The sequence below is a fragment of the Astyanax mexicanus genome, chromosome 2 (assembly GCF_023375975.1).
Source record: "Astyanax mexicanus isolate ESR-SI-001 chromosome 2, AstMex3_surface, whole genome shotgun sequence".
In the NCBI taxonomy this organism is placed as follows: domain Eukaryota; kingdom Metazoa; phylum Chordata; class Actinopteri; order Characiformes; family Acestrorhamphidae; genus Astyanax; species Astyanax mexicanus.
The window spans coordinates 67,159,831-67,184,636 of record NC_064409.1 but is presented as its reverse complement, the minus strand read 5'-3'; the positions used below and the strand labels follow the sequence as shown (position 1 = coordinate 67,184,636).

Genomic DNA, 24,806 nt, shown 5'->3' with positions numbered 1-24,806 from the left:
TAGAGCATTTATTTACAGAATAATGAGAAATGGCTGAAATAACAAAAAGGGTGCAGAGCTTTTAGCCGTCAAATAATGTAAAGAAAACAAGTTGATATTCATAAAGTTTTAAGAGTTCAGAAATCAATATTTGGTGGAATAACCCTGTTTTTTTAATCATAGTTTTCATGCATCTTGGCGTGTTCTCCTCCACCAGTCTTACACACTGCTTTTGGATTACTTTATGCCACTTCAGGTGCAAAAGTTCAAGCAGTTCAGCTTGGTTTGATGGCTTGTGATCATCCGTCTTCCTCTTTAATATATTTCAGAGGTTTTCAATTTGGTAAAATCAAAGAAACTCGTAACATGACTTGTTTTGCTTTGTTCAGTTAGGTAGGCAGGACGAAGTTGCTGTTTAATTGGCTGATAAATGTCAATTCTGTTGCACAGCAGGACTCAATCTGTGTTAAATGCAAAAATACACAAGAAAGAAGAAAACATGTTGTCTGTTGCAATGGACGTAGGGTCTGAAAGGGTTAAAACAGCCAGCAAAAGTAACTGTCAGAATTCAGCACCCTGGACAGCGCGTTGCAGCTATAGCAGCTGTGGCAGCTTCCATTCTGGGAAGGTTTCTATAAGATTTTGGAGTTTGTCTGTGGGAGGTTTTGCTCGTTCATCCTGAAAAGCATTTGTGAGGTCAGACACTGATGCTGAACGAGAGGGAGGGTCTGGCTCGCAATCTCCGTTTTAGTTCATCCCAGAGGTGTTCGGTAGGATTGAGGTCAAGTTCTTTCACACTAGACTCGCCCTTAGACCTTGCTTTGTGCACTGGAGCACACTCATGCTGGAACAGAAAAGAGCCTCCTCAGTGTTTCAGCAAAGTTGGGCAGAAATACATTAAGATTTCCACTTACTGGAACTAAAGGTGCTAATGCTAACCTCTGAAAAACTCTGGTAGCATTATCCCCCCTCCACCAAACGTTGCATTTGCTACAATACAGTTAAGTAGGTAACATTTTTCGACTGGTTTTCACCAAATGAAGGGTCATCCATCAGTGTGCTAGAGAGAGAAGTGTGATTCGTCACTCCACATACCATATTTTCACTGATTCAGAGCCCCTTTGGTGGGGTGCTTTACACCATTCACCCAATGCTTGGCATTGTTCTTGGGGACAGTATGGCTTTTTACGGTTGCTCAGCCATGCCGTAAAGCTCCTGGTCCATGGTTTATGTTATGATGTTAATTCTAGAAGAGTTTTGTAGCTCTGAAGTTAATGCAACTTTTTTACTTGACCAAAATGTATTTACATTTTTGTATTAAACATGAGAATTACTTTGAATTAATGGCGTTAAAGGATCATTCTTTGATGCCTAAAATGTTTACATTTTATATTTTCGAGAATGAAATTATTATGAATGGTTTTAAATGGTTCTACACACTTGCAAATCTTTTTTTTTTTTTATCCAATTCTCTCCCCTATTTGGAAGGCCAATTACACAACACACTCACAAGGACTCCTCCTGTCACTAGTAATACCCCAACTCTACATTATACCCCCTCCACCAAATGTTAGATTTGTCACAATACAGTTAAGTAGGCAACTGGTATTCACCAAATGCAGGGTCATCTATCAGAGTGCCAGACATATTTCCACTGATTCAGAGACCTCTTAATGATGTGCTTTACATCATTCATGTTCTCGAGGACAATATGGTTTTAGAGTTGCTCAGCCATGCTGTGAAGCTCTTGGTCCACTGTGGTTTCTGTGGTGAAGTTAATGCTAGAAGAGGGTTGGAATTGTGAAGTTTATGTAACTTTTTAAACTCTTTGCTCCTCAGCACTCGGAGACCCGCTTTGTAACTTTTGGTCAGACACTTCCTAAACACTTCCACTTTTCAGTAATCCCATTAATCCCACTCTGATGATGATGGAATACTGTACCTAGAAAGGAAGACATTTCCAAGCAAACAACTTTACAAACACCATTCATTGAGTAATGTTTGTAAAGGCAGACTGCACTTTAAGCCTGGATAAGTTGAAATTACTTTAAAAAAAATTGAGGAAACCGGTTGCCTTAAAAAAGTTAAGCAATAGGTTAGAACATCAAGTTTTTACAGATAAAAGGAAAGTGGATTTTTACTTTAAAGCAGCCAGTTTGCTTATTTTTTTTAAGTAGTAGGTAAAAAAACCTTGAGTTAGCATAAATTAAAACATCAAGTTATTACAACTAAAGAGGAAGTTGATTTATTTGTAAGGTAGCCCAGGGGGAATCACTACACACTGAGGGTGAGTGTTAGTCAGAACCTGTTGGACACACCCAGTATGCAAATAGATTGTGACAGAAGCCAATGGAAAAGAAGCTGTTAATGGCAACAGACTAAACTCAGTTATTATAATTTGGTTCAACTCAAAGATCTCCGTTTAAATGTTTATATGTGCCCACAAATGTTCAACTAACTCAAAATAGTTGAGTATTGTGTAAAAATATCCAATTTTAGGTAAAACAGACTTAAATCATCTGAGTTCAAACAACGTATGAGTTTACAGTGTACATGGATATGTGAAATCATTTTTTTTTTAAATACTGTTCATATAGTGTTGACTTAGCAATTAAAGCACCGATTACAAGGTTGTGGGTTTTTAAAGTGATTTTTAAAACACATTTGTTCAAATTTATTTATTTATTTAAGTGTTTTCCCATCACTGATTTGATATCCACTGATGCTACAGTTATCTGTGGCCCAGAGTCCCATAGAGAACAATTAGCCCTGCACTTTTAATTAACATCTCTCTTCCTGGCCTTCTCTCCCCCCACATAACTCAATACCATGTTATCCAGCGTGGGCGTCTGTTAGCTGATGAAACTGAACTTGCAGTTAGCACTCTCTTCTAAGTGCATTCAGCTGTCTGATAACACTAGAAAAGTTTGCGGTTGGAAAAGATGTGCAGGCTAGCCTTTCTACCCTGGACGTGTGGTGATTGGGTAGAAACTAGGTAAAAAATCTGGACATTGTGTGAGATTAACACAAAGGAGCACATTTTCTAACAAATGTCCAAATTTCCTGCATTTTGACCACATTTTCTAAGCAATTTCAACCCAAAGTCCACATTGTCTAACTGGTTTCTACCCAGTGCTCACATTTCATAACACACCTCTATCTAATGATCACATTTCTACTCAATGTCAACATTTCAAAAGAAATTTCTACCCAAGGACCAAATCCTCTACCCAATGTCCAAATGTTTTACCCACTGTCCACCTTTTCTACCCAGTGTCCAAATGTTCTACCCAATGTCCACCTTTTCTACCCAGTTTCTACCCAATGTCCAATTTTGTTTACCTAATTTCTACCCAATGTCCAAAATGTTTACATAAATTCTACCCAATGTCCATTTTTTTTTACATAATTTCTACCTAATGTCCACATTTTCTACACAATGTCCAAATGTTTTACCCAATTTCTAATCATTGTCCAAATTTTCTACCCAATTATCTCCCCAATGTCCAAATGTTCTACCTAATTTCTATTCAATGTCCAAATGTTCTACCCAATGACCAAATGTTCTACCCAGTTGTTACCCAATGCATCAATGTTCTAAACTTCTTTATGCTGAATTTGCTGGTGAGCTGATCAGCTCATTGGCTGAGTACAGTGGTGTGTCCTCACCAGCATCATTGTTTTGCATAACACACCATTAAAATTCCTGTACACATGCACACACACACACATACACACACACACACACACACGTCTGCATGTGAGTGACTGAGGTGTGTTAATGAGAGAGAACTGTTTGGAGTTTTTAATCATAATTGAAACACACTATTAAAAAGTCTCAACACAAATATCCATCTTGTTTCTCTATCAGACTAGAGCGTCTGAATAATGATAGGATCTCATTCTTGTTAACGCTCTGCATTTTAATTACGTTTTGCATGGCTGGGTAATTCATTTCTGTTTTTCTGTTTTTTTCTGCTCTTTCTTTTTGAATCTCAGGTGCTGCATGAACAGAATGTGAAATTACCTCAGACTTTGTTGGATTGTAGCTGTATTTTTTTTGTCTTTTATTATGTTATTGTATGGTGACAGTTTTAACAATGGGTATCTAATACAATGGAGAGGAATTTAGTAATATATAAAGCATACATTGGGGCGCAAATTCTAATGAAAAAGAGTGAACTGGGGCTTCATGTCTGATACACAATAGTGGCAGAAAACAATAGGCCGGTCTCATCCAGCTCCCTGAGCCCTGTGTTCTTTCTCCAAGTCTGTACTCTGGGAATGATTTCAGCATGCAGGTATGTAGGACACGAGTCTTCAGGGGTATGAGGTTTGGGACAGATTCGGGACACTGAGCTGTATATGGCAAAATGGTGTTAGTGATCATGTTAGCTTAATGCTGTTGAATGAGTAGGCATGCAAATGCTGCTTTAAGTCAACCTGAAATCCATAAATGTCCATCCATGACTGTCACGTCTGGCACTGAAAGCTCTCCTTACACTTCCCATGCCAATCTGAGTGTTGTAGTCACCTTTGTCTCCTTTACAAAGGACTACATTGACCAGAATGCACCACTTCCTGACACCATGTGACTCTCTTCAGGAAGTTTTTGCCTGATTACTATCTGCTATTAAGGGGTTGATTTTGCCTCAGTTCTCTGCCAAGCATTGACAAAATTTTCCTCGTACAAAGTGTTTCTCTATTCCAGTGTGTCTTGACCTTGTTTTGACCTTGTTTTGTTTTCTGACCTCACTTTTTGCCTTGCCTCTGATATTGCAATGCCATGTTTGACCCTGGACTGTACCCTCTCTGGTATACATTCTCTTTGTTATTTCTGTTTACCTTTTTCTCCTAACGTTACTTGTAACTGTAATTTTTTTCTTACACCTTGTTATACAGTATAAAGCATAAATCATCCTGCATCATTTAGGGACAAAATTCATACCTCAAATCCTTTTACGAAGATTTCATGGCTGTTCTCAACTTTAACCCTTTCAGACCCTGCATCCCTTACAATGGACATGTATATGCAATGTATTTTCTTATTTTTTTTTATAGTTTTGTTGCACATCACACTAATCAAGACCTGTTTTTAATCAGAATAGACTATTCTGGTTAAACGAGCCAAAGAAAAAGTTCATAAGCCAATGAAACAGTAGCTTACCCCGCCCACTGCACTGGAAAAAAAAAAAAAAACAGCACTAGAGCCAAAGTAAAGAGAGGCAAAATAAAAGAGCTAATTTTTATTAATTGTATGTTATTTTATAACTTTTAAGAACACTTTTTTCATGCTAATTTTTTGTGTTTAGGGATGGCTTATGAACAAATTTCAATATCAAATCTAAAGCAAAAATGTTAAGCAACTGCATCCGATCCAATAAACATACAACACATAGTTACTTATTTTAGTTAATTGGATTTAACATTAATATAGATGTTATATTATAATATTAGAGTCTTTCTTGGTGTGCGTTGCAGACAAAAAAAACAGCATTATTATTATTATTATTATTATTATTATTATTATTATTATTATTATTATTATTATTATTATTATTATTTTATTCTTTTTTTGTTTTTTGTTTTTTTAACACTGGCACATAATTCAGGTCTGAAAGGGTTAAAACACCTTTTGATTTATTATGTATTGATTACATAACCAAGCGCCAGGGTTCAGTCAGAAATATGGTCTGAGCCTGAATTAAAAGAAATTATGTGTGTTTTCTTCTATACTATATCTAAGTGTACTAAGTTTTTGCACTCAGAGACTGAACCCTTATAAAGTAGGACTGTGGCTTTTCAGTGGAATAAAGCCCAACAGGAAAGTGTGCCAACTGGCACAGGAGAGCAGAGGCCCTTGTCTCAGTCTGAACTTCAATACCCACAATCCTTCTCTGTCTCCCCACAGTGTAAGCTGGAGTTCCAGGCCTGCATTTCAAAAAAGAGCATCTCAGTCAAGTGTGAGGGACCGTGCCCCTGCCTGCCTGGACAGGAAGTCATCAAACCGCACAGTGAAAAGAAAGGTAAATCACATTTTTTTAAATCAAAGCGTTGATTGGTATTGCGCATAAACATTAACAAGAACTGGTGGATAAAACCTAAATAATGAGGCTAATTCAGAGGTTTTACTGCTGTTTTTATCAGTGAATTTTATCATGCTGTTAAATGGCTAAGCTCCAGCTGCTGCTGGAAGCAAAAGGGTAATTCTAGCAGCCACAGATTCTGTGTTAAGCACCAGAGTTTGAGAAAAAAAAGGCTTCGCTTCCTTTTTGAGAACATGGTGTTCCTTGAAATTGAAATTAATTGTGATAAGTGGAGAATGTGATCTAGAAAAAATTTAAATGTGTTGTTTTTTTCATTTCATGTGTCATGAACATTTTAAAGAAGAGAACTTGTGAATTGCAAAATTTGCAAACTTTATTTGTTTGTTTTCACACACACACACACACACTCGCATGCAAAAAAAAAGAATTGTGACTTGATGTTATCACATTATAGAATTATACAGTATTACCAGATGTGGAAAGTAATTTAAGCTGCACAATTAGCACACTTTTTTACCATCTTAACCTGCATGCATGTAATACCCAAATACAAAGTTTGTTTTTGCATACTGGATCACAGGCTAGATGAACACTGTACACACTTTTAAATCAATAATTTACTGATGATGTTGAACCATCAGTCTCACATTCACCTAAGAGATAAGGTGGTTAGCATTAGCTTATTTAGCTTAAAAGGTAACATTTGCCACAGACCATTCTTAACTCTGTCTGACTGAAACCCACTTATAAGTGTAGATGAGAACCAGTCAGATAGAGAGATTGCTGTTGGACAGACAATAAAAAACATAATTTTCTTATTTTAATAGTGTGTTGGTTTTGTAGCTCACTATGTGCTTCTCTGTTGCCTTCCCCTCTCCTGAAATTAAGATTCTGATTGGTTGTGCCTCTGAGCTTGACTCTGTTGTTCCGCCCCCTCCCCTAAAATAAAGATTCAGATTGGATCTACCTCTCCCCCAGAATTAAGATTCTGATTGGCTCTGCCTCTGAGCTTGACTCTGTTGTTCCGCCCCCTCCCCTGAAATTAAGATTCTGATTGGTTCTGCCTCTGAGCTTGACTACCTGTTGTTTCGCCCCCTCCTCAGAAATAAAGATTCAGATTGGACCTACGTCTCCTCCAGAATTAAGATTCTGATTGGCTCTGCCTCTGAGCTTGACTCTCTGTTGTCCTGCCCCCTCCACTGAAATGAAGATTCTGATTCTTCCCGCCCCTCTCCCAGAATTAAGATTCTGATTAGTTTTGCCTCTGAGTTTGACTATCTTTTGCCCTGCCCCTTCCCTTGAAATTAAGACTCGGATTGGCTCTGACTTTGAGCTTGACTCTCTGTTGTTCTGCACCTCCAATGGAATTAAGATTCTGATTGGCTTTGATCTGTTGGCTTATCCTTGCCCTGGAATTAAGATTCTGATTGGCTCTGCCTATAAGCTTGACTCTCTATTGTCCTGCCCCTCCCCTGAAATGAATATTCTGATTGGCTCTGCCTATAAGCTTGACTCTCTATTGTCCTGCCCCTCCCCTGAAATGAAGATTCTGATTGGTGCCACTGAGCTTGACTCTCTGTTGTCCCGCTCCTCCCAAAAATAAAGATTTTGATTGGTTCTGCCTCTGAGCTTGTCTCTGTTATTCCTCTCCTCCTATCTATCTAGAATAAAATTCTTATTGGCTCTACCATTAATCTTGACACTCATTTGATCTTGACTCACTTGATCCCATCCAATGAAATTAAGATTCTGGTTGGTCCCACCTCTCGCCCAGAATTAAGATTTAAGAATTAAGAATTAAGATTCCGATTAAATTTAGGAAGCCTGTTAGCATATTGTTTGAATCCCTGAAGATCATGATTACAGTTATTAGGATAATGATACGTTTTGGTTATGGACGTATTTCATTTCCATTGAAGAAACTTCTGTCCGTTAATGAAGAAGTGCTCTCACAGTGTGATGAAGTGCGAGTGCGTGTTTATTTACAGCAGTGAGGGTTAAGGAGTGATGACTCTGTCACCTCTCTCTGCATTGCCCTGTCGTTCAGTAACTGGGGGTGAATTGGTTTGACCCCTGTAGTAATTAGCTGAGCTGAGCAGTAGAGTCGAGATTAAAGCTGATGTCAGAGTATACAGGAGCGTGAAGCTCTGCACAGCTAGAGGAGTCTAACCAAGCTGACTTCAGCTCTTCTACTCACTCTGAGAGTGGGATTGCTCAGGTGTATGTGTGTGAGTGTGTGTGTGTGTGTGTGTGTGTGTGTGTATGTGTTTGATCACTGTGCCCTGAGTCCCAGTAAATGGTGAATTAAAAGTTCCAGTACTGAGGTCTGAGAGAGAGAGAGAGAGAGAGAGAGAGAGAGAGAACAGTTTACATGAGGACAGTTGGCTGTGTTCGTTTTGTTGGTGCACTGAAGAATGTGTGTGTGTGTGTGTGTGTGTGTGTGTGTGTGTGTGTGCGCATGTGTGTGTGTGTGTGTGCGCAATCACAACCTCTACTCAAAGGTATTTCCCGAAGGCATTCTGATATGCCTCTTGCTCCTGTAAGAGTAGCCTGAAAATTCTCTCTCTCTCTCTCTCTCTCTCTCTCTCTCTCTCTCTCTCTCTCTCGTTCTCTCTCTCTCGTTCTCTCTCTCTATCTCTCTCTCTCATTCTCTCTCTCTCTCTCTCTCGTTCTGCTGGCTGGAGGCCGTGGCTCAAATGCTGTTAGTAAAGAAGGCCGTCTGTTCAGAAGATGAATCACACATCCGCTGTACTTTCCATATTGGTTTCTGCTTACAGCGTATCCCTCCCTCCCTTCCCCCCTCTCTCTCTCTCTCTCTCTCTCTCTCTCGCATTCTTCCTTTTCCTCCTTATTCATCTGTTTTCTCAGCTCACTTTAAATTTAGTTTGGTTAAATTCAGTTCAGTTTGCTGCAGCTCAGTTGAGTTCAGTTCCTCTTAGTTCAGGGCTTTTTCACACCTGTACTTCGTTTCTCTGGTCCGAATCAACTGATGATTTTTTTTCCCTCTGTTTGGTTTGGTTTCACACAGGCACAAACCTAAACGCACCAAAATGCGCACCAATAAACCACGCGAGCAGGCTGTGTGTCCTCTGATTGGTCAGAGCTGTCTGGCATGGGAGTAAATATAAATATACAAAAAAAGTAAAAATAGTGAGAAATTCTGTGTTCCAGCGTGAATATCTGTGCTCTAACACTGAACGCTGAAACACTGCGCTTTCAAACACAGTGTTTAGACGTGCAGCACAGATGTATACATAGTAAACTCTGCACAGACTGTGCTGCACAGACCTCTGCATGGACACAGCGTTTGTTCATAGCTGTGGTAATTAGAGTTATCTGGCTAATATATCAGTTTAAACTGCGCCTGATCAGCAGTTTAGCTCAAATAAATGGACTATATTAAATAGCTGGGTCAGATCGAGACCGGATAACGTTCTAACCAAAGCGAACCGCTCCAGAGTTCGTTTGGATCGCACTCGGGTGCGGATCAAAAGAACCGGACCAAGATCTGCTAGTGGAGGTGGTCTCGGTCCGGTTCTTTTAATTCGCACATGAGTGCAATTACTGTTTTCACACCTGCTCAATCGAACCGCACTAAAGTTTCAAACAGATCAGAGTTTGTTTTAACCGGACCAAACAGTGCTGGTGTGAAAACGCGCAGGTCAGTTTAGTTTAGTGTATTAAAGATCAGTTTTGTTCAGGTCATTTTAATTATATCTAGATGTAATTTAGGTCCATTTCAGTTTAGTTAGGTTTAGTTAAATCCTGTTCCAGTCGGCTCTGTTTAGTTTAGATTAGTTCAGTTCATATTAGTTGAGTTGAGCTCATTTCAGTTTAAAAATGATATGTTTATTTCAGTTACGTTAAGTTTAAGTTTAGTTCATCTTTAGTTTAGTTTAGTTTAGTTTAGAATAGCTGATTTCAGTTCAGTGTAGTTTAGTTTAATGCAGTTCCTTTTGGTTTAATTCGATTCAGTTTAGTTGAGTTCTATTCAGTTCATTTCAGTTTATATAAGTTCAGATCAGTTCCTTTTCTGAAGCGAGATGTGTGAAGACAGATGTTTTTAATTGTCATTCAGCTAAAACTCAATTCACAGAGATAACAACAGAAGAAATCGTTTTTAAAAGTCTTGGCATTTGCATATTTTGACATCGCCACGGCAGCATCAGTAGCAGTTAGTTGACGGCGGGACCCCATGTGGGCTGCAGCTCCAGTCTTCCAATTTCATTCATTTAAGAGCTGTCAGAGCTGACGCTACTTTTTTTTTTTTTTTTGCGGGACGTTGTGACAAATATTTGAACAGGAGACGGGATAGATCTCGGAATATTGGGAAAGGAGTTTACTTTTCTCTCTCTCCTTCTCTCACACACACTGTCACATCATATATATAAATATTTCTTATATACATAGTGTCTTTCTCACACTTTCACACTGTCTTACTCTTTAGTGAGAGAGAGAGAGAGAGAGAGAGTGGGAGTGTGTGTGTGTGTGTGTGTGTGTGATAGGGTTGTGATGATGTCTTTATTTTAATAGACTCAAAGTAATGACAAGATCTTTAATTGGAAAAGATTTGCACGAGTCGGATAAATCTGAATATATTAAGTGGTAATTATGTCACACACACACACACACACACACACACACACACACACACACACACACACTTAGTATATCTGTATTACTCGTCCTTGCTCTTCTTTCTCCATTCTCCCATTTTTTTCTCCTACCCTTCCCTTTTCTTCCACCCTTTCATCTCTTACACTCCCACTCTTCCCTGTTTTCTCCCACCTTTCTTTATGACCCCCCTTTCCTCTTCTTCTTCTCCAATCCTTTCCTTTTTTCTTTAATTTTCTTCACTTATCTTCTCTCTCCTTCCCACTTCTGTCTTTTTCTTCCCAGCTCCTCTATTTTTCCTCTTCTTTTTCATCCATTCTCTCTTCCTCTCACTTGCTCTTCTCTTTCTCTCAATGCTCGCCCTCTCCTCTTTTTTTTCTCTCATCATCTCCTCATTTGTTTTTCACCTAAACACAGAAAGTATGTTATGCTTTATTCGTTCATCCATCTACAGTTCTCCTCTGCAAACCCACACAAGATTGGATTATACACACACACACACACACACAAATACACACACACACAGTGATTTTTCTTCATTTTTGTCCAGCGTGAGAGAGCTGTTATTTGAGTCTTCAGGAGAAAGATGGTGTGCGTTAGTCTGTGTGTGTTTGTCTGTGTGTGTGTGTGTGTGTGTGTGTGTGTTTTGTGTGTGTGTGTGTGTGAGAGAGAGAGTGAGAGTAGGTGAGTGTAATCAGTAGTGTGTAAGAGTGTGATTTTGCTGGGTAATGTTGATTGTAGTCTAAAGGTCAGACTGAATGAATTCACAAAGCATTTACCTGAGAACCTCTGACTACCTAAATCACCTGCCTAACAACTGCACTAATGCTGTGTGTGTGTGCGCTTTCGTACAAAGACAAATGTGTCTTGACTCTATGAGAAATCTATGAGAAATCATAGAAACAGACCTGACCTACAGTTCTGCAGTAGTAGTGAAGGGTGGGATGGAACAGGAACAGGATTCTGGGTACCCTGTTCATTACAGAGACCAATCAGTGTTTTGGGGGCTAATACTGATCCTGATACCATCTCTCAGTATGATCAGCCAGTTGCTGATACTCAGGGGTGGGGTCTGGATGCCACATTAGAAAGTTATTAGACAACTTTCGTAATGCATCATCTTACAGGGCATCTGTAATGCTCTGAATTGCCTCAAACACGTTAGACAAGATCTGAATGTGTTACAGGAGAGGGTGGTGTTGGATCTAAGTGCAGAGCAAAACGGTTGTTTGTTTTTGGATTTATTTATTTATTTATTTATATCTTCAATTATATATGTTTACTTAGGTATATTTATAATCATTTGATTATCCAATTATTTCAGCTATTTATAAATATGTTTTAATAGTGTTTGTATCAAAAGGGTGTGCTGGTGGAACTTGTGGACTGGAAAATAGGTGGAAAACAAAACCCTGAAGAGGTGCACGAAAAAAGGCGGGAAACAGAACAAAGGAAATGCCACAAAATGGCATGTACAACTGAAACACAGCTTTTAGCTTCAAATAACCCAAACCAAAACACAATCAAACTCAAACTCTACTTTTGCTTTCTTTTGAGATCTTATATATCTTTTTTTGTGCAGCTTTCTTTTCTTTTCTTTTCTTTTCTTTTCTTTTCTTTTCTTACACCCTCTGTTACCGGTCACCCCTCTTTAAAGGTGCGATGAGAATGAGTGGTTTGACTGGGCTTTATATAGAGTGCTGCACAGGTGTGGCTGGTTGCCACTGATCACTGCTGGGGATTCTGGGACTTGGAGTTTCGGGACCCAACTCCACTTCTTTTTCCCCTCTCTTGCCCAGCTCCCCTGCTGGTGGTCAGTGGTGCAGCACTGCCCATCACAGAATGTCCTTATTTGCTGATTTGTTGATGAACAACAGTTTTGAGAAATCTGTGTAGATTAAAGTCCAGTGCTCGTTTAACTGAAAGAATTTTTTTTTTAAGAACGAAAGTTTAGTTTACTTCGGCGCCCCCCAGTGGCAAGACCTGCAGAATTACAATTACAGTGCACCTCACATTCAGCTTAAAATACCCTATATTAAGTGGAAAATATATACATTTAAGCTTTTATTTTAATAATAACAACTCTTAACCTGATATTAGTGGCTGGTAATGTGTGTAATAATTAGTATTTTCAAATCGCTGGGCTAATTTATTTGTGTGGACCGCGTCTTTGTCTGCGCCGCCTATTGGAGACATGCCATTTATTCACTGTGCCTATGGAATCCAGCGCCCCTCAGTGGTGTATAATGGCATTGCATTTGGTTTGTATTTGGTTTGTAAGCGCTGCATTGTTGCTAGGTTGCCTGTATGTGGCGGAGTAATGCATAGAGAGCTTCGGTTACAGTGCGTTATCGCTAATAATGTCACTCATAAAACTCCTCTCAGCCAATCACATTACAGGGTCAGAACTAACTGTGGTGTAATATGTATTATTAGGTGTTATCTTCAAAGTGTGAACACAGTGTGGCTATTTTTACCTATGCAAGTTGAACAGACAATAAAGAGATTGTTATAATAAATGCACTGAGAATTTTCAAGACTAGTGAGCACGTGCAGACACACATACACACACACACACACACACACACACACACACACACACATACAAAAGCACTTTATCTTGTGAATTGTAGTGTGTGATTAAAGCAAGTGAATGGGTGTTTAGTCCACTCAGCACAATGAACACACACAAAAGATTTCTGTGCTAATTAATTACTGATTCATTCTTATCAGCTCCCTCCCCATTAGTCATATACCAGAGGAAGTACAATGCTCTCTCTCTCTCTCTCTCTCTCTCTCTCTCTCTCAAACACACACACACAATTTTCCTTCACAGTCTTTCCCTCACTCATCTCATTCATTCAGACTTCTAACTGAAGCAAGAAGAAAACTCCAGCAGCACTGCTTAGTCAAAACTGTCATTACAGTCATAACAGTACAGATAACTCCACTCTAAAAGAGAGAGAGAGAGAGAGAGAGAGAGAGAACAAGTAAAAATCTTCTCAGTCTCTCTCGCTCTTCTTTTACAGAGTGAAGTTATCGGTACTGTTATGACTGTAATGACAGTTTTGACTAAGCAGTGCTGCTGGAGTTTTTAAACAACTCAGTGTAAGTGCTGGTCGGAGTATAGTCCACCAACCAGAAATATCCAGCCAACAGCGTCCTGTGAGCAACGTCTTGTGAACAATAATGAAGAACTAGAGGATGACAAACACAAACACAACAGATTCAGAGCTTCTGTCTCTGACTTTACTTTATCTACAGGGTGGAGCAGCTATAGGTAGGAGTTTAAAAAACACACAGTGTTTAAAAACTCCAGCAGCACTGCTGTGTCTGATCCACTCGTGCCGGCACTGCAGTGCTGAGAATGCGACACCACCCAAATAATAGCTGCTCTGTAGTGTTACCCACTGTCTCTCATTGAAAGTTTAGCAACATTTTTATTCAATTTAAGTTTGTTGCATTTGGAATCTGAAACCCACTCTCTTTCTTTCTTTCTTTCTTTCTTTCTCTTTCTCTTTCTCTCTTTCTCTCTCAATTCAATTTCAATTCAATTCAATATAGCTTTATTAGCATGACTGTAAATTACAGTGTTGCCAAAGCATTATAACAATTAACAACAACAATGAATGATATACAAACATACATAACAGACATAGTAACATTTATAACAAAAATAATTATTATGATTATTATAATATTAATTATATTATTTATCAATAATTATAATTATATAATAATTATCGCTTTCTCTGGGATGGTGTCCCCAGGATTTTAAGGGTTTTATTTTATTTTGAGGTGTTACCCACTGTCTCTCAGGCTGTGACATGTACTGATGTATTTGGCAGCGAGGGGGGCGGTGTGCCCCTCCCCCATAGTGATCCGTAATTTTTCTAATAGTGAAAAATGTTCAAAATTTGGAATCGAATCTTTAAATTTGTTCATGAAGAAATTTCTTGTTTCCCTGAATTGTTTTCTCTCTCTCTCTCTCTCTCTCTCTCTCTCTCTCTATCTCTCTCTGCTCTTTGTCTTTCTCTCTATATATGTGTGTGTGTGTGTGTGTGTGTTTCTACTCTTTCTCTCTCACTTCAAGTCCTACAAGCCAATTCATTAATTAACCTGCTCTAAAATTAAATCTCTAATTGTATGTTTTGCCCACCAATACCCTCTCCTGTATGTGTGTGTGTTTGTGTGTGTTTCTACAGTGTATTGAAAGTTCAGCTTCATTTTTATTCAGTTTAAGTTTTTGCTGTCAGAATCTTAAACTCTTAAAATCTCTCTCTCTCTCTCTCTCTCTCTCTCTCTCTCTCTCTCTCTCTCTCTCTCTCTCTTTCTCTCTCTCTTTCTCTCTGTCTCTCTCTTTCTCTCTCTGTCTCTCTCTCTCTCTCTCTCTCTCTCTTTCTCTCTCTCTTTCTCTCTGTCTCTCTCTTTCTCTCTGTCTCTCTCTTTCTCTCTCTCTTTCTCTCTCTCACTCACACATGTTGCAAAGTAAATGTCAGGTTGCTTGAGGACAGATGATCCTTGAGGACATCCTTGCTTTCAAAGATGAGTGTATGTCCTAGGGCAAGAGTTAGTCAGGCCTGTGTGTGTGTGTGTGTGTGTGTGTGTGTCTGTTCATCAGGGTGAAAGACAGTTTGGGGCAGTTTAATGACGTAATGATTTCTTTTTGGAGGAAAGTGAAATAAAGTGAAGCTCTGTGGTGATGTCTGACCTGCTCACCTTGTCTGATATGCTGTTTATCAACCTTTTTTCAGCTGTTTATTGTCAGAACAGACAGGCAGTCAGGAATAGAGGTAATCCGCAGAGTCGTCCTTTACCTGTTTCCTCCGTTCTGTAGTATATTTTCCTTCTGTAAGTTACTTAATATGTGTGAAACAGCTTCACAAGGGCTGAAGCTTTCATGAAGATAAAATGCAGAGCAGCTATGTATTACTGATACGACCGTATGCTGGGTCAGTCTGCTGAAATATTTATCTGACCTCTAAATATTGCTGGAGGAAGTATTGCTTTCTTTGCTTCCAATAATACCATATCCTGTTCATAAGCTACGGCAGAGCATCTTTTCTATATTATTAAACCTACATGAGCCCTTGAGGTTGAGCACTTCAATACAAAATAATGAAATACATTTTCTGAATCTCTTATCTGCTTGTCTAAATAAAAAAGAGACTCTTAGAGAATTACAGTGCGGTGTTTGAACTGGTGAATACACTCATAGTTAGATTATTTTTATTCAGGAAAATGATGATTTTAAAATGAAGTTTAGGAAAGTGCCAATTTTATGATTGTTATTTATTATATTTTTAAACTTGCAGATTTACTGACATTTAATAATAATTTCTAATTACAATTAGAATTTGTAGTAACATATATAATCAAACATAAAACTTTTTTTATGTAATGCTTAAGTATAAATCTTCAAGATTTAGGTGTGTGATGTGAGGCAGCAGAAAATTGACAAAATTTCTGGCCTGTTAAAGGGGTTAAGCATGAACTAACTTTGTGTTTGTGTTTTGCCATTTAGCACAAGCTAACACTAAGGGTGGGCGATATGGCTCTAAAATAATATCACAATATTTCAGGGTAATTTTTGTGATAACGATATACTTGGCGATATAGAAAAACAGAAAAATAATTAATTAATTTCAAGAATATAGTATAATAGTATAACAGCATAATCATAATGTGGCAAAATAAGTAGTGTAGCATAAAATAATATAATATAATGCAGCAAATAATATTGCAGAATATTTAGTGCATGCATATAAACTGCAAACTATTGTGTTCAACTGCACTACCTCCATTCTACATTACACACACACGCTAAAGAGTGTACTTTATCTTTATCTATCTATCTAACTAAAACAATTATACAATAAATACACTTAAAGCTTCACAGTGAATAATAGACTACTTTTAAGACAGAACATCTCTATTATCACGATATGTATTTTTAATATCATGATATTTCTGTGTCACAATAGATTGTATACGATATGATATTGCCCACCCCTAGCTAACACTAACATGTGGTAAATGGTCAACATATATAGGACAAGGCCAGCAACAGCTTATTTGCATAAAAGTGACAGATCCCAAGGAACAGCTCATTCTGAAAGGGACTAAAACTGGTTAGAATATAGCTGGTGAGATCTTTATCTTGTGAGAGGAATTTTGTGCAAATAACTTCATTAACATGCTTTGTACAATGTAGCCCATAGACCTTTTCTGGCTTGTGTAAAAGTGAAAAAGTGGTATAATATGCCCCCTTTAAAACTTGCCAAAAGGGTTCATAATAATAAAAAAGTACTGTGGGAGCCACGGTGCACAGAGGCTATAGCTTGCTGACTCCCTGCACTGTTCTGCAGATGGCGGGTTGCTGAGTAATTGTCAAATTTTAGAGCTCCAGCTGCACACTTGCCAAAAGAGCTCAGTTAGGGCAGACCTTTTCAGACAGCTAGAGCTCACTTCTCAAAGGGTTACGCAGCTTTTTCTTTATTAATAAGAGACAGGTTTAAAGAGGTTGAGGAGGTTAAACATAGGGCTTATTATGTAGTTCTAAATCTGAAGGTTTGTAACCGATTATATTATTATATTATCTGTTTTTTTTTTAACGAGAGAAACAGGCAAAGCTGACTCTCAGCAACTTATTTCATTTGTTTCAGTGGCTTAAACAGACACGTCTCACATCCTTATCCAGAAGATGGCTGTGATGAGCTTATTCAGATCCGCTGTGAAGGGCTCTGTGTCAGCTTAGCAGCAGAAAGATGCAACAATTCTACCTTCATTCATGTGACACTGGTGGGCACCGGCGTGTGGATGGGTGTTTGTGTGCGTGTGTTTAAGCATAAACCCCTCACAATCGCTCTCTTTGGCAGGAAATGAAGCATAGTGAATGTTTATTTTCCCTCCGTCCTTCTCATTTCTCCTCTCCATCCCATTCACTTAAGAATGTTCTGGAAGATTTCCATTATCCGCCTCCTCTCTCCTCCAGCCATGAACACTCGCTCACACTCTCTGACTCTGACTCGCTCACTCCTTACATTAAACACATGGAGCAAAGAGGAGTTCTTAGAGAGAGAGAGAGAGAGAGAGAGAAATCTAGCGAGAGAAAGACGAGAAAATTATACATAGAACAAAAATTAAGATTTTTCAGTTCAGTTTAGACATTACTATAAAAATAACATTATATTAAAGGTGTTCTTCCTCTAAAATTCTTCTTTTCTTCTTCTTTGTGAAATAATGTAGGTCCCTCTGAGTTGTATATGATGCTGCACATGAAGCTGTTCCTCAACCTCCATTCTCTGCAGTAACTAGTAAAAGAAATGCCTCAGAAATACAATCAAAAAAACGATCAGGAAAAGCACCGGGTCTACGTCAACCCGTAAATTGATATTCATGACCTCACCCACCTTGATTCGCGACCGCCCACAGACAGAGCTGAAGCCACGCAGCCAAATATGTCTCCTCAGACAGGAGCTTACAGCACTAGGAAGAACGTAGCAGTTTATTCCTGTGGTATTTGTGCGGATAACACATCAGTGTTATATGCTTTGCCTAGTAAATTAAAGCTAAGGAACAAATGGTTAATTAAAAGTAAAATGTGAGGTGGATTTTTACTTTCTGGACCTGGACTACCTACCTGTATGTGTAAGTAACTATAGGTTTACATAGGATCTCCGGTGGATTTGGCGTTTTACAGAGACTCTAAGACTAGGTCAGTGGCTGAACTGCATTTAGCAGGGCATTACACATGTTGTAAAGTAAGATATAACATTGTAAAAGACTGTTATTAGTGTAAAAATGTAATTTTAACATTTCTAACTGTTGTCTATCTCACTGCCTCCTGCTGTCGCAATGCTATTAGAGAGGTGATAAGTTTGCATGTATGAATATTGATAAGCAAGAGCTAAAATCCTATCCTTCTTTCTTTTCCTTGCAACTTCTCCACTGGACTAAATCAACATTATACTGGATCACCAGAACACTTTTTTTTTTCTAAAAAAAAAAAGATAAAAAAATGATGGAATGACACCTTTAAAAACTTCAATACCTAATATTATACATAACAAATATACCAATCAAGCATAATGTTCTGATCACCTCCAGACTCTAGTCCTGTATCTGTTTCTCTACACACTTTATTATTATCCTCATTTCACCTCCGTTTTTCAATGTTCAGGACCCGAGAGGATAGACCACCTATTATATGGGTGGGGGATCATTCTCAGCAATTAATGTAATTATAGAGCTAGAGAGTCCTCCAATATGCTCAGTGGAGCTTGGTGTATATAACTGTTATATAAATATATAACATATATAACGAAGATCATGGGAAGTGTTTCCTCAGATGACGGCTTGCAAACACCCACACTAGAGATGTTCACAAGTTTTTTTTTCTTTCTTTTTTTTTTCTTTGCAAATCCGAATCAAGTCTCAAGTTTCTAAAAAATAAAAGTCTCATGACTTTTCTGCTCACAATGAGCCTTCTATAATCTGCTGGTATCCAGTCTGCTAATAATACTGCACAGCTATGTCTAAGAAATTCAAAACCTTTTTCTGGAAAATGAATTAGGCTGCTAATTACAGTAATAAGACCTGAATGATATTGCTAATATTTTTATGTGTAGCAAAGCTAATCTAATACTTTATATATATATATATATATATATATATATATATATATATAGAGAGAGAGAGAGAGAGAGAGAGAGGGTTGCTAAAAAACATAGGGTCTATCGATCACCCTGCACAAGGCACGTTGTGATGCTCAATGCTATCTTACACCCTGTCAACAGTCTGTTTTCATACCCTGCGCATGTGTCGTTAAAATAACATCAGAGTTAAGGAATAAATCTATACTAATGGGCGTGGTGATCTGGAGCTAAGGTGTGTTCAGGTCAATATCTGGCGGGTTTCTATTTTAGCAGGCGGTGGGAAATACGCCACTGCGCCACTGACTGATTAAAACCCTGACAACAGTCAACAGTAACCTGCCCAATCCTGTCTTAACCAAATCCAGCTTTTACTTCAACAATAAACAGAATAAAGAATAAAATAACATTGCTGTTCCCTTAAATGAGCTGCTGGTGTATCTTCACCGTGTGAACACGCAGGTCAGTATGCTCTGCTGAGACGCACAAAACGCTGCGCTGTTAAGATATGAACGCACCAAAGTCAGAGCTCATGCGGCTCTTAAAGGAAATGGCAAGTGACACACTGATTGGTTTCTTACTTGTTACACTCAAAACACACCCATGATTCATTATTTTTAACATTTAAGCATTTCTAAAAGCACAAGGCATAATTTTTTGCAACCTCAGGATACCAAAGACACACCCTAAATTCATGTACACAATGTGTAATTCACCAATGTACTATAGATAACTACAATGGGCCCATAGACTAACTCAGAGTAACTTGCAATCTGCACTTCTTGCACTTTTCTTGGTTCCGTCTTGTTTGAAGGAGTTTAACTTCAAAGTAATACATCAGTGTATTGAAATATTTGACAGGGTATCTGCAAATACTTAAAAGTCTAAAAATAAGACCCCACTCTGTTTAAAAATAAGTTTTAAATCCATCCCCTGAGGGTCTTAAAAATGTCAGACAGCAAACACATTTCATAAGAATATATAAATCGATCATGAAGCACTGCCTCAGGAAACGGTGTGGGAACGCCCACACCTGTATAAATTGTGAGGTGTTATCTTGTGAGAGAGTTTGAACACTTACTCATGGCAAGGTGATGTTAGTTATCTGTTTGGTTGTAGGTTACAGATGGATAGGGCATCCCCTATTCCCACAGTGGAGCATATTTATATATAGGTCTGGACCCAGACCAGAGTCCACCTATTGAGCACCCTGGTGTATATAATGGATGTCAGAATAGAAATGTGTGGCTCAAAATTGACCGTTTATCTACCAAACCATCGTTACTTTCAGTGAAAGTCAGTGGAAAAAGAAGAGAAAGTAATGCATATAGACACAGATAAATAAAACAGAGAGAAGCAAAGAGTGAAGTTTAACTGCTGTCAGTTGCACACCCCCACAGCATATTCTCTTATCAATAAATATAAACGCACAGAAACAGACACACGAATACCCCTGCGTTCACCCACACTGTGCTCACACAGATAACCACGCATCCCCCATAATGAGATTAATTTACTCAATATGAGTTTCTTTGTTTTCTTTCAATTAGCCTCCAATAAAGCCTGGGAGGAACAGGCGAGGCCGAGTCTTACAGAGCTGCTGACTGAATTACTCTCATTCCTCAAATGAGGAAAAAGGAGGCTTCAGTAAGAAAGTCGAACTCCTACTAATTAAAAGTCTTCCAACTAAAACTGGGGATGTGTTGTTTCCCCCTGGTTTAGACAGCAATGGAGACTTTGTCTGACAGAGGGATCTGTACCTGGCCATGTAACTGTCCATGGCAAGTCAGCAGATGAGGAAGTAAGAGATGTAAGTACATTTAAATAATGAGTTTTGTGCTTCTATCACAGTTTAGCATGAACTATAACACTAACATAACACTAACAAGTGAAAAACATTCATGGTGTGGCCAGTAACAGCTTATGGCTCATTCTAAAAAGGGCTGAAACTAGCAAGCTCAACATGCTTTGTAAAATACTATCATTTCTCAAATAAAGAAAAGGAGGCTTCAGTAAGAAAGTCTTAACTCCTACAAATTAAAAGTCTTCCAACTAAAACTGGGGATGTGCTGTTTCCCCCTGGTTTGTACAGAAGTATAGATACAGACAACTGATGCTTCTCATTATGTAGAGTGAGTAGTGTGTAGGGAATAATATACAATAGGGAAACCTGCTTAGAATTATCATTGCACCACCTTCACTTCACTTTCAACCCCAACTAGAGCCTTACCCACTAGATTAGTTAAAGATCCACAATCTCGATCATTTTAGTTGTGAACCTTAGTCAGTACACATCAGGATTAGCCAGCAGACTTTGTCTGAGGGAGGGATCTGTATCTACTGTCCGTGGCAAGTCAGCAGATGAGAGAGTAAAAGATGTAAGTACATTTAAATGCTGAGTTTTGTGCTTCTATCGCAGTTAAGCATGAACTAGCTTGTTCGTGTTTTGCCATTTAGCACTAGCTAACACAAAGATGTGGCAAACACTCAGCGTATACATGTTTTACAGTCATATTAAAAAGTTTGGGCACCCCCTTAATCATTTTTAGTTCTAAATATTTGGGTGTTTGCAACAGCCATTTCAGTTTGATATATCTAATAACTGAAGGACACGGTAATATTTCAGGATTGAAATGAGGTTTATTGTACTAACAGAAAATGTGCAATATGCATTAAACCAAAATTTGACCGGTGCAAAAGTATGGGCACCCTTATCATTTTATTGATTTGAATACTCCTAACTACTTTACAAAGTGCGCTGTATTGTTGACCGATGCACAGTGACACCATCTGCAGCAAGATGATGCTGCAGCTCTTTGGAGGTGGTCTGTGGATTGTCCTTGACTGTTCTCACCATTCTTCTTCTCTGCCTTTCTGATATTTTTCTTGGCCTGCCACTTCTGGGCTTCATAAGAACTGTCTCTATGGTCTTCCATTTGCTTACTATGTTCCTCACAGTGGAAACTGACAGGTTAAATCTCTGAGACAACTTTTTGTATCCTTCCCCTGAACAACTATGTTGAACAATCTTTGTTTTTGGATCATTTGAGAGTTGTTTTGATGAGCCCATGATGCCACTCTTCAGAGGAGATTCAAATAGGAGAACAACTTGCAATTGGCCACCTTAAATACCTTTTCTCATGATTGGATACACCTGGCTATGAAGTTCAAAGCTCAATGAGGGTACCAAACCAATTTTGTGCTTCAGTAAGTCAGTAAAAAGTAGTTAGGAGTATTCAAATCAATAAAATGATAAAATGATAAGGGTGGTTTAATGCATATTGCACATTTTCTGTTAGTACAATAAACCTCATTTCAATTCTGAAACATTACTGTGTCCTTCAGTTATTAGATATATCAAACTGAAATGGCTGTTGCAAACACCCAAATATGTAGAACTAAAAAGGATTAAGATTAATAGGGGTGCCCAAACTTTTTCATATGACTGTATATACATGCTGTCACATGCTTTATTTGACAATGATTTTGTGCAAAGAACTTCATGAACTTGCTTTGTAAATTACTCTTATTCCTCAAAGGAGGAAAAAGAGGCTTCAGTAAGAAAGTCGAACTCCTACAAATGAAAAGTCTTCCAACTTAAACTAGGGATGTGTTGTTTCCCCCTGGTTTAGACAGCAGTCGAGCTACAGACAACTGATGCTTCTCATTATGTAGATTGAGTAGTGTAGTATGGAATTACCTTATGTGCATCCGTTTGTGAGTGTAACAGAGAGTACAAATCCCATGTCAGACTGCAAGCAGTACTACACTTCATTAGCATTTAATCATTTATGATTAACTTATTTACAGAGATGATTCATTGGAGGAAACAGATGGCCCGTTAACAGCAGGCAGATTCAATTTGCAGATTAGAATTTCTGTGCTGCAAATATTGAGTATAGTGCATATTTGAGGACTACAGTAATGAATGTACAGATCGACTGCTCTCAGCTGGTGCTGTACTGTAGTGCCTGTGTTTACAGTCGGTCATTGAGCATTTTGTTAAGCAGGGCAATTTCTTCCAGAAATATATGAAACAACTGCAGTTTAAGTGTTCTACTCCGGGCTACGATGTCGGGAGCCGTTTAGTATTTAATGATGCTGTAATGAACAATGCTTGTTTATTCCAGCGAGTGTTAATACAGTGAGTACAGAGTTTTACAGGCCAGCAGGGTTTGCTCAGAAACCTCGTTTAGGTGTGGGAATTAGTGGAAATCTAAGATGACCTTGCAGTTCATCAGAGATGACCTTAAATTAGGGCTTTTCTGCTCTGGTGCAAGAGGGCCAGTATCTGGATGATTATTTCTTACTCAGACACACCAGATTCAGCTTATTTAATTTATTTATTAATGACCTGGTTTACACTGAGAGTTTAAGCAGAAAAACCAGGACCAGACCAGGAGTCGGCAATTAGGTTTGGCCGTGGGCCAGATATTTTCCAAGCCATTACGTGGCGGGCCACAAAAAAAAAATCTGTTTTGGAAAATGAAGTGTAATGGGATGGAGTGCTTCAGGCTAGTAGCTCTCCAGTCCAGAGGGTTGTTGAACCCAATTGCAGAACAGTTGATCTTAAAGCAGGTAAACTCAAGAAGAAAGGAAAAAATATAAAAATAAACACACCGCTCCTCACACAGGATCAAACCCGTGTTGTCAGGGTCGCGGTCCAATACACTACTGCTGCCCCGGTTAGTGAATTAGGACACGGCCAGAAAAAAACACCCTTATAAGGAGATAGGGAGCCCAAGAACTGGTGGAAAAATGAGAACAGAAACAAAAGTCACGCCGAGCGCGACAGAGAGAAAGGGGAGGAATGTAAACTAAAGCTCACCAGAAAAGCATTTTATCGTTTATTATAGTTCAAACAATCTCATGAGCCAGATGTTTCATGCTCTCGGGCCACATCAAATTATCAAATTGTCACATATTACTGAAATATACCGAATGATGAAAATAAGGCAAACAAGAAATAGCTTCTCAATGTTGTTATTTACCACCGCTGGTCTGTTCCACACTTTTTACATCCCTCTTAACCAGTTTTCAGAAGAAGGTTTTCTTGAGCAATGTTTTACTTCTGGTAGAAGTTAATTTCCACTGTTTTGTCTAGGTGAGCTTTATTTGCTTAGATTTTTGTTTGTTTGTTCATTTGCTGTTTTGATTTGTTTTATTTTTTGCTGTGTGTATTTTGAATGTTCATTTCAATAGAACTGTCTTGTAGTAAAAATGAATACTGAGGTATTTTGTCTACCTAAAAAAAGAAAGTTGCTAAATAACTTGAATATTTAATACCTGCAAAAACTGTAATTCTCGTTTAATGTAAAATTAGTCTTTTACTGTAACGCTGAACTGAATCTCAAATTGCTCTCTGCCACCGAAGTGAGTTCTGCAGCCAAATACTGCGCTGTTTTCTATATCCAGTAGGGAATTGTACACTAGTAGGCGACTCTTTTTTAGGTATTTTGTGAGGTATTTGGAGACACGAGCCACTCTTCAGGGAATAGTAAGTAGTTTGGGA

General features: G+C 38.4%; 1 protein-coding gene across 1 annotated transcript in view; it reads left to right on the top strand.

Moving 5' to 3' along the window:
• Window positions 1-24,806, top strand: part of spock1 (SPARC (osteonectin), cwcv and kazal like domains proteoglycan 1) — a 502,975-nt gene that overhangs the window by 421,235 nt on the left and 56,934 nt on the right. Inside the window, exon 7 of the mRNA XM_049474824.1 lies at window positions 5,891-6,005. Within this exon, the coding sequence (XP_049330781.1) occupies window positions 5,891-6,005 (115 nt within the window). The remainder of the gene's footprint in view (window positions 1-5,890; window positions 6,006-24,806) is intronic.